Raw genomic sequence first — 10,173 nt, 5'->3', positions numbered from 1 at the left:
CTTCAAACAGCGCCCGGGAAAGGGCTGTGATTTTTCTTTTCCTGTCCCTCTTCATCCCAGGCTGCTATTGACGAGGGAAACCAGGATAAAGCCGGCCACGCCCCTCCCCGGCCACGCCCCCTCTGACCACGCCCCCGCGCGGGGCGTGTCCGGAAGCGGGGCGGGAGGCGGCGGCCGCCCATCGCCGCGGGCCGGGGCCGCTCGCCCGCCGCCATCGCCGCCATGGCCTCGGTCGCCGAGTGCCTGCGGGAGTGGGAGGAGCTGCAGGACGGCTACCAGCGCATCCAGGTACCGCCGCCGGGAGACCTCGGCCCGGGCTCGGGGCGCTGAGCCGCCCGTCGGGGCCGAGCGCGGAGGGACGGGTCCGCTGCACCCCCGAATGGTTAACGGCTGGGCGATGGGGCGCGGAGCCGGGGCGCCCCCGGGTTACTGTCACCGGGTGTCCCGGCAGCATCCCCAACGGGTACCGGGGGCAGCCGGGGTCTCCCTGCTGGGATCCCGGTCGCTTTTCCCCCTGCCTCCCTGCCCCAGCCCTCCGTCGCGACTCGTCAACGAGCCCTTGTGCTTCTGGGAAAAGGGTTTCGGAGCAGGGTGCCAGGCTGTGCCGGGCCACCGCCAAGGAGATGCTTAAAGCCTCGCCTGGACGTGGGGGTTTGGCGAGAGCAGGGGCTTTCCAGGGCTGGTCGGTGTAATTACCCAGCCTGTGAGGGACGTGGTGTGGAAACGCGAGATCTCCAGGTTTTTCAAGGCTAGGAGCCACGCTGCTTGTCACGGCATGGCCAGGAATGAAGGGTGCAGATGGTGTTTCGCACTCCTTATCACTCCTCTCAGCCCAGCTCCAGCGAGCCCAAAGCCAGCCTCACAGGGGAGCCGGCCCACAGAGAGGAGGCAGCCAGGAATCCGGACGCCTTGTCCCAACACTTCGCTCGACCCTGGGCACCCTCCCTCCGGTGCCCCGTCACCCACTGGGGCTGGCCCAGGGCTCTGTGCCAGGAAGGTGACTGGTATTGGAGGTGTTTCCACCTGCTTTGTGTAATCCCCAGGGAGTGGGCAGGATTCAGCTCAGGCAGGGGTCACCCAAGGAAAACGTTGGCTAACCGCCTTCTGCTGCGGTTCAGATCAATCAGCTGCATCTGCACCAGTTCCCTTTCCCCCTCCTTCCCCCACAGGAGCGGGGCGAAGCGGATGTTGTTGCGGGCACGCCACAGCTGTGCCCAGATCTGGGGCAAGGGAGGCTTTGAGAAACCTCCTCTTGCTCCACAGGGGTTGCGTGGATGGCCTGGGTCGCGCACTTTGAACCCTGCGTGCAACCACGCAGCGCTGGCCCTTTCCTTCGGAAACTTTCTCCTGGGGTGGCTCCTGATCCGGACTGTGTCCGAGCGTGGTGCTCAGATGGTGTATGGAGCGGTGGGACCCAGGCTGGCGCTGCTGAAGGAGCTGTGACAACAGCCACTTGCTGTCAGTTAACTCTAAAGCAGGAGGAGAAGGTGACTCTGTACGGGAGCAGGAAAGCCTGGTGGTGGAGCAGGGAGTGTCCCCGGAGAGATCAGGGCCATAAATCACTGTGGAGGGAGCCAGGGCTGTCTGGGATTATTCCCACCCTTCCACCCCTTGTCACCAAAGGGAGAACGAGTTGTTTCCCTCCTCTGCGTCTTGGGTTCACCTTTCTCCTTTGGGAAGAGCTTTGAGATCTGCTGATAAAGTGCTCGATAAGAACTACAGAGGCTAAAATGCATGAACGTCAAGGTCTAGTCCAAGGGTTGTTGCGAGCAGTGTTTAATTCGCTGCTGGAGGTGGCGTTCAGGCTGCCCGTGGTCGGGGTGAGGCTGTTTTCCAGCTGACCTGGACAAGAAGGAGCATTGATCCAGCGCGCTCTCTCCTTTCCTTTCTAAATATAGCGGAAGAATGGCATCTAGCCTTACCCAGGTGCGGTTGGGTTACCGCCGCACGAGGAGCTGGGCAGTCGGCCACAGCCCTGCTGCAAGTCCGTCCCCTTTGTCTGGCTCATTGATGGGCTCCTTCCAGCTTCCACGGGGGTGCTCGGGATGGAGCCCCAGAGCCACGAGTTGGTGCAGGCGGAGCGAGCCGCTCCTCCCGTCCCAGCAGTCAAAGCCACCTCTCGGTGGCTGCGGCCCTCGGTTGCAGCCCAAACCCCGGCAGTGTTTTTTCCCCGAGTCTTTCCTATTCCCTGTGCCACCATCAATGGTTTCCCAACCACGGGAGTGTCCCCTGAGCAAGACTGTGTTGCCGGCTGGACTTTTGCAGCCCGCAGCTGGAGAGGGGGCGGACACAAGCCATGTGTGAGGGCAGGACCAGGCTGTGCCGTCGGGATGTGCCTGCACCTGTAGGTGACTTCCTTGGGATTGGGGATGGACATCCCCAGTGGCTGCTTCTGCCCCCACGGAAGCAGGGATGGCTGCAGGCTGTCCCCAAACACGCCTGGCCGCCTGCAGCCACCTCTTGTCCTACCCAGCCTGCTGTGCAGGTGAAGTTAGAGACAATTTTTAACAGAGGCATCAACAGATGCCCCCACAGGGGACCCAAGGACAGGGACGGCTGGGACAGGCAGCTGTAATGCATCCTGGTCTCTCCTTCCCAGGATAATCACAAGCTGTACAAGCAGAAGCTTGAGGAGCTAACCAAGCTCCAGGACGGGATCTCCAGCTCCATTGCACGGCAGAAGAAGCGGCTGAAGGAGCTGTCATTGTCCCTCAAAAAGTAAGTTGATGTCTTGCGACGGCGCGGGGTGGGACAGGAGGGGAAAGCAGTAAGGACCAGGCTATTGAACTTATCTCGCAGCTCCGCCTCCAATACAAACGCTGCTGCGGCCTCACCGACAGCGCAGTGCGGTGGGGGTCTGGACTCACCCAGGCCTTCCAGATCTTCCTCGGCTTCCCTTTCCTCTGCCCTGATTTGAGGCAGTTTAGAGCTTGCGAGGGCTTTGCAGGTAACTTGAACTGCCCTGTCCTGCACAAACTTCATCCTGCACAAACTCCTCCATCCTTCCTTGAGGAGACGACCCGCCTGGCCTCACCTCCCTCCCATTCCCGCTTCCTTTTCTTGAGCAACATCCCAGCCTGACACAGAGGAGCTCACCCTGCAGATGGAGTCGTGGCCTTGCCTCCGGTCCGTCTTCCCTGTCCTTGAGGTGTCCCTGTCTGAGACAGTCCTGTATGGAGTGCCAGCACGTGCTGTTTGTGTTACGGAGGCTATCCCGATGCCAGCACCTGTCTTTTTCCCCCCCAGATGCAAAACCCACGTGAATCCCGAACAGGAGGAGTCCATCCAAGAGACCCAGAACCTGATAAAAGAGAGGCAGAACGTTTTCTTTGAGATGGAGGCCTATCTGCCAAAGAAGAACGGGTAAGAGGCGCCTCCGTCTCTGGGTGAAACACCACACCCTCCCTCCGGCTGTAACGCTGCAGGGCGCAAACCTGCTGTCACCCTGCTCGCGAAAGCGTCACGGCTGTGCTGCTCCCCAGAGGACACCTGGGCAGGAGCCAGGCTGAGCCTCTGCAGCACTGCCCTCGTCCCCCCTCGCTCCTCTGCCTGCTCCTGGCCTTCACCTGCCCTTGAACGGTGGCCGTGCGTTGGGGGTAGCCCCGATGAACACCCCGGTGCCCGTAGGAGGTGGGGTGTGTGCTCGGCCGCCCGTCCCCCTGCCCTTGGGAGGAGATGCCAGAGTGTTTGTGCCAGTCACGCCGCCTGGCAGCTCCGAGTGGAAAACAGCTGGGGACTCATTCCCAGCCCCGCGGCCTCAGCGGTGGCACGAGAGGGGACAGCTCTGCCTCGGCTCTGCGGCAGCGCTGCCAGCTCCCAGGCGGGCGCCTGACCTAACGCCTCTGCTCTCTCCCCAGGTTGTACCTGAGTCTGGTGCTCGGGAACGTGAACGTCACGCTGCTCAGCAAGCAGGCCAAGTACGGCCCTCTCGTCACTGCTGCCGTGCGCTTTGCCTGGCTTGGGATCCCCTTGTCACCAGGAAACGATGACTTCTCCCCGGCTGAGTTGCCGCCCGTGCAGACACGTGGCTGGCTTGGCCCGCCTGGTGCAGATTCCCTTCCCGGGCTGTCCCCTGCTTCCCTTCCAGGAATCAGCTGAGTCCTTGACACCCCCTCACGCTCCTGCCATGGGAGTGGGACAGACCGTTAGCTCTGACAAGCTAAATGGGACCCTCCGCCAAAGCCGTGTCTGGGTTTCCTCCCTATTAGGGACTTCCAGGAGACACAGACTCGTGCAGCCACTGGCGAGCCCCCTCCCTCTTCCCTTGGAAAACACCGACGGCTGGGTTTGGCCCATGAGAGCCCCCCGCACGCTGGGCCACTAATGCCAGAGGTGCCCAGCCAGGAGCCCGTGTCCCCCTCGCCCAGTTCCCCAGGCCTCCCCCTGAAGAGCCGAGCAGACGCCAGCCTGCCCAGCTTCCCTGAGGCTGGCGTGGTTGGGGGTGACTTGAAGTTCTTCGTGTCACCGCCTGACGTGCTCTCCTCAGAAATACCCAGGGGATGAGGTTGTTCCCAAGCATGTCCCACAGGCTCCCAACAGAGCATCGCTTTTGTCCAGCCAGGTGGGGTGGAGGGAGAGAGACTTCCAGCAGCCACCTTGCTCCAAGCCTGTCCTTGTGCTTCCCTGCAGGTTTGCGTATAAAGATGAGTATGAGAAGTTCAAGCTCTACCTCACCATCATCTTACTCATCGTGTCCTTCTCTTGTCGGTTCCTCCTCAACTCCAGGTGAGTCTGGCTTGGATACTGGGCAGAGATCTCCTCCCAGGGCCCCTGTGTCCTCCTCTCCCATCCTGAAAGGTCCAGAGCTGAAGAGGGAGATCCTGACAAAGGATCTGGCCACTGCCCTGGAGGCAGGGTGGCTTTTGGGGCTACTTTGGTCTCTCTGTGGCCATGTTGGATGGCGGAGAAGCAGGTCTCCCTGCCCGCAGGGTGGCTGGGCATCCTGCAGCGCTGGCTGTCTTGGTGCCTCTGCTGCTGCCTTTACACCCTGCTTTGTTTGACACCAGGGTGACAGATGCCGTCTTTAACTTCCTCCTGGTGTGGTACTACTGCACCCTCACCATCCGGGAGAGCATCTTGATCAACAACGGATCCAAGTGAGTCCCCTGGGCTCGGGGAGGGGGGCACGCAGTGAGTTGGTCCTTCTCTGCAAGGCTGGGGAGTTGGGAGCTGTCGCGGTAGCTCCGCACTTCCCAAGGGAGCAGCTCCCTCCTACTCAGGGTGTGTAGCAAACCCCGGTGATGAGGTGTGCGAGCGGGGCGGGAGGAACTCCCCGTGCGGAGGTGGTGCGGGAAGGTGGAGCAGCGGTTGGAAGGGCCCCAGCCCCCTGGGTGCTGCCTGGACTGGAGGCACTGGGTCCTGCTCCGTGCGTGGCCCTTTCGTAACCAGCCCTGCTCCTCGCCGTGCCCCGGGAGCTGGAGGTGGCTGGCGCTGGGCTGGCTGCGCTCGCCTGGTTTGTGTTTGGGTCTTGATTCGCGCTCGAGACCTGACGCCCCTTGCCTGTGTCTGCCTTCCAGAATCAAAGGCTGGTGGGTTTTCCATCACTACGTCTCCACCTTCCTCTCAGGTGTCATGCTGACATGGTAAGTCTGCATCCCCCCATCTCTTTGCTATAGAGACCCTGGCCTGCTTGGGCTGTGGCCGGCTCAGATGAAGCTTCTCTGCCCTAGCCCATAGCCGTAGTCCTGCTCTGTGGGCGTTGGGGTCTAACAGTCAACTCCACGCGTTCCTCTTCAGTCCCAAGCACCATAAATGAAAGCGGCAGGCAGCACCCCTGGGCGGCAGGCAGCACCCCTGGGCGGCAGGCAGCACCCCTGGGCGGCAGGCAGCACCCCTGGGCGGCAGGCAGCACCCCTGGGCTGGGAAATGGGAGGTGTTGAGCTGGGGTGTCCCCCTGCCTTGGTGGGAGGCGGGGCGAGGCAGAGTGCCATCGCCCCAGCTCCGGGGCTGGCAGGGCCGGCTGCGTCCCCTCCCAGCCCCACGTCCCCCAGCCAGCGTTGTCTCTCCACAGGCCGGACGGGCTCATGTACCAGATGTTCAGGAACCAGTTCCTCTCCTTCTCCATGTACCAGAGTAAGTGCTGCCACCCATGCTGCGACGGGGCTGGGACTGGGGCTGGCCTCGGGTCTGAGCGTGCCGGCCTGGCTCTGCGACCCGTGGAGACCCGGCTGTAGCTGCTCACAGCTCTCACCTCACCTGGGCCTCTTTCCATCCCCCTGGCACCGGGGCAGGCTTTGTGCGCAGCATCATCTCGGAGCTAGGCTGATGCTGGGGCTCAGAGCCGGTGCCTGCTCACCGCAGCCGTGCTCTCCTTGCAGGCTTCGTACAGTTCCTCCAGTACTACTACCAGAGCGGGTGCTTGTACCGGCTCCGAGCGCTGGGCGAGAGGCACAACATGGATCTGACTGTGGGTAAGCCGGGATCTTCCCTTATTAGTTGTCCCAGCCCAACTGGACCTGCTGTTGCCGCTGCTGCAGGGCCCATGGCTGCAAACAGCCTCCCTCCCAGCACCAGACTGGTGCTCGGCTAACTGGGAGCTGTGGTTTCTGTTAAAGGCAACGGCGATGCTTATTTTTGTTTCAAGATTAGTTTGATGGCGGCTTATCAGTGGCGGAAATGGTAAAAGCTACAACTAAAGGCAAAGCTCAGAGCAGCGTCCCGTAGGCTGGATGCCCCTCTTCCTCTGCTCTCCTGGGGCCACCGGCCCACAGCTGGCTCCCTCGGGATGTGAGGTAGCAGGGGATGCAGCTCCTGGCATCCGAGCTTCCCCCAGGAAGCTGCTTCGGACATGAAATGTCCCTCCAGCACCCCACACACTCGCAGGCTGCCACCTCCCCGGCCCCTGCGGCAACGCGTGCTCGGGCTGAGGGACAGCAGCTACAGACGAGGGCAGCTCTACCAGAGCCGCTTCCTCCAGAGGCCCACCTTAGATTAGCACCAGGAATCCCAGCCGCAGTCCTCCCTGCGAGCACAAGCGCCCAGGGCAAGGCTGCGTTAGCCTGGCAGGACCTCCTCAGCCAGGCACGGGGTGGCCACTAAACCTCCCTGCCCATGGCCCAGGAGCTGGGCTCCGTCCCGTCCCCCAGCCGGCGTGTTCTCACGCAAACCCTCCTCCTTTGCAGAGGGCTTCCAGTCCTGGATGTGGAGAGGCCTCACCTTTCTCCTTCCCTTCCTCTTCTTTGGGCACGTGAGTATCCACCGATCCTCGTGGGGACCTGCAAGAGGCCAGAGCCTCAGGTGGGAGCAGATGGTGCCGTATTCCTGGCTGCTGGAGGTCCCATCTTCCTTGGTCAGATCATTTAGGCCGCTGGCCAAAGGCAATAGGCTGGTCTGAGGCTTCCTCTTGGCTGTTGGGCTCTAGAAGGTGGCAAGAAAGGGGGAGATGTCCCACCTGGGGTCCTCTGGCCCTGAGCCTGGATGGGGTTTCACTGGATGCTGGGGCAGACTGGCCTCACGTGGGGTTTGTGCCCAGAGGGAGCAGCTGGATAAACATCAGCATGGGGTCGAGCCTCTTGAAAGCAGAAACCTCTCCTAAATCTCTCTCCTGCAGTTCTGGCAGCTCTACAATGCCGTCACCCTCTTCCGTATGATCCAGCACCCGGAATGCAAGGAGTGGCAGGTAAGGGGGCTCCCGGGCAGCTGCCCTGGAGAGGGGGATGCCCCAGGCGGGTCCCTCCCGCTGACTCACACCTCTGCGGGCTCCCACAGGTCCTCATGTGCGGCCTCCCCTTCCTCATCCTCTTCCTCGGGAACTTCTTCACCACCCTCCGTGTTGTCCACCAGAAGTTACAGAACAAGAACAAAGACACGAAGCAGAATTGAAGGGGAGCAGCGTGGGGGCCAGACTGTTTCTCCCCACCAGCTCCATCTCCCATCCCCAGCCCCTCGAAGCCGTCCAGACTCTGGTGTCTCGCCCCGTTCCTTGGAAGCCTGGGTGTGGGACGGAGCTTGGGCCCTGCTCGCCAATAGACCGCGTATTCGCTGCGGTGCTGGATCTGAATCACCCACCTGAGGCCCGAGCACCCTGCAACCCCCTCTCCTGGCTGCCTGGGACAGCCGCTCCCCTTGCCCCGAGGACACTTACTGGGATGGTTCTCCTGGGTTGAGCCCAGCTCTGCGCGCGCTCCCCACCACGCACAGGGCAGCCCGGAGCACCTGGCTTGCATCAGCTCCCTTGGGACAAGGCTCTCCTCCATCTCTCCCCAGCCCTGCAGACAGGGCAGCCCCTGGGCGTTGAAGGCAGAAGTACAGAGGCCCTCACACCTCATCGGCTACAAGCAGTCGCTCCCCTGGCTGCCCCCTTTGCTTTCAGGGACGGCTGGAGGCCGTGCACAGGCCTGGCTCCAGGCTGTGTCATACCCCGCTTCCTCCCGCGCCTTCGAGCCACGGGGCGGAGGGGTGGGAGCACCACGAGCCTGAATCAGGCTTCACGCTGGAGCTGTGCGAACAGCACCCTGGTCTTGCATCTCTGGAGGATGCACATGTGAAAATAAAGGGAAGGCGCTGCCTCGGGTCGCTGGGGTGGTCTCGGAACAGCTTGTGTGCTCTGCGGGTTTAGCTCATCTGGCAGTGGGCACCCGACAATGTGTCACAGGGAGGGAAATAAAACCCTCCCCAGCTCCTTCCTGCAGCAGCCCCCAGCCCACACAGCCCCATGCTCTGGGCCGCGGCCAGAGCTTTGGCTGCCTGAGGCAGGGCATCCGTGTCACTGGAGCCCAGGGGAGGAGAAGCCAGAACTCCTGAAGTGTTGGGAACCCAAGAGCATGTCTAGCACAGCTGCGCTTCAGTCCAGAGCCAGCCACCCGCCCTGCCAGGGCTCAGCACCCCAGGGTAAGGGCTGCCCCCGCCCCCAGCTCCAGCTCAGCCTAAACCCAGAGTTTCCTCCTGGTTCGCAGCCATCACACTCCTCCTGCCTCCCTCTTCCCGAGCAGAGGGAGGGCAGGAAGAAAACTACAGAAACAGTATTTTTATTGCAAGGGCAAATGTATTTAAATAATTTACAGTCATTGGAAAGCCTGAAAGTTTGGGGATTTTTTTCCCATGATTAAATCACAAAGATGTTAAAATAAAAACAGTATTTAAAAAAAGACCGTACACAGCATGAGGGAGGGGCTGGGCACAAGGGAGCTGCCGGCTGCAGGACCCCAGGGAGCGAGCAGGGCCCCTGCGGGCCGAGACACCCCCCCAAGACCAGGTCGGTTCTGGAGGGAGAGGAACCGTCCCCTCCCCGCTGTGAGCTGGAGCGAAGGCGGGCAGCTGGGGAGGGGAGCGGGGTGCCTGCAGGGTCCTGGTGGCGTGGGGCAGCTCTGTGCCCAGAGCCGGCTGCCAGCCCCACATCCTAGAGATGGGCAAAGATGGTGGGAGGGCGGCAAGGACAGCTCGCTGCCCTGTGCCATGCCCTGGCAGGGGCCTGCCGGCTCCTCCACCCCTCTGCTGCCCTCAGGCTGTATGCGCCGGCAGGCCAGGGCGGTCTCCAGCCCCAGGGGATAAGGCAACACCTCGTGTTCAGGGAAGGACCCCAGAGCTCCTCCAGCACCACCTGTCCCTCCTGTGCCACATCAGTTGTGTCCCTGACCTCAAGGCAAATGCTGGTGCCATGAGGTCCTCACCAGGGTACCGGGGGCACCATGGCTCCTGGACGACGAGCCTCAGCTACCCACCCTGCCCCTCTCAACCCTTTCCACCCCGCAGCGTACACAGCCAGCCCCAGGGGGCTGCTGTAGCCAAAGAGGGGTTGGGAGTGACACTGGGGTAGCTGTGGGCTGGGGACAACACTGTCACCCACAGCAGCAGTGGGTGAGCAGGCACTTTCCACCTGCTGCGGGCCCATACCTGGGGACCCGTTCTCTCCCCAGCCCCGCCAGCCCTGCTCTTAGCTCCAGACATCCAGAGAGTACCGGCCCTTCGTCATCAGTTTCTTTACATAGTCCACGGCCTGGGGCTGGCTCATGTTCCCGAACTCGGCCACGATCTCGTAGAAGGTGTTCTGCACATCCCGAGCCATGTTGCGAGCATCGCTGGAAGCAAGAGGTAACACATCAGAGCCTGGTCGCCTCTGAACGCCCGAACGCAGACGGTTCACTCACCCCAGCCCATCTACCTGGGCGCTCACCCTCCTCCAGAACAAGGACAGCGTAACCCTCCCAGGGCTCACAACAGACGAGTGGATAAACT

At 62.1% G+C, this 10,173-nt stretch overlaps 2 protein-coding genes across 5 annotated transcripts in view; one reads left to right on the top strand and one right to left on the bottom strand.

Annotated features, from left to right (window-relative positions):
• The first annotated feature begins 145 nt into the window (after positions 1-145).
• Positions 146-8,981, top strand: TMEM120A (transmembrane protein 120A). The gene is made up of 12 exons (XM_063340646.1): positions 146-288; positions 2,600-2,718; positions 3,247-3,363; positions 3,858-3,917; positions 4,630-4,725; positions 5,007-5,096; positions 5,517-5,582; positions 6,011-6,072; positions 6,318-6,410; positions 7,122-7,186; positions 7,550-7,618; positions 7,708-8,981. Exons 1-12 carry the CDS (start codon positions 223-225, stop codon positions 7,819-7,821), a joined length of 1,017 nt encoding a protein of 338 aa, XP_063196716.1. The 5' UTR covers positions 146-222; the 3' UTR covers positions 7,822-8,981.
• Positions 8,964-10,173, bottom strand: part of LOC134518213 (NADPH--cytochrome P450 reductase) — a 31,036-nt gene continuing 29,826 nt past the window's right edge. For all 4 annotated transcript variants that reach the window (XM_063340644.1, XM_063340645.1, XM_063340643.1 and 1 more), the window contains one exon: positions 8,964-10,016. In XM_063340644.1, the coding sequence (XP_063196714.1) occupies positions 9,872-10,016 (145 nt within the window). In that variant the 3' untranslated portion in view covers positions 8,964-9,871. The remainder of the gene's footprint in view (positions 10,017-10,173) is intronic.

The sequence above is a fragment of the Chroicocephalus ridibundus genome, chromosome 7, assembly GCF_963924245.1.
Source record: "Chroicocephalus ridibundus chromosome 7, bChrRid1.1, whole genome shotgun sequence".
Lineage (NCBI taxonomy): Eukaryota > Metazoa > Chordata > Aves > Charadriiformes > Laridae > Chroicocephalus > Chroicocephalus ridibundus.
This window is presented reverse-complemented; position numbering and strand designations above follow the sequence as displayed.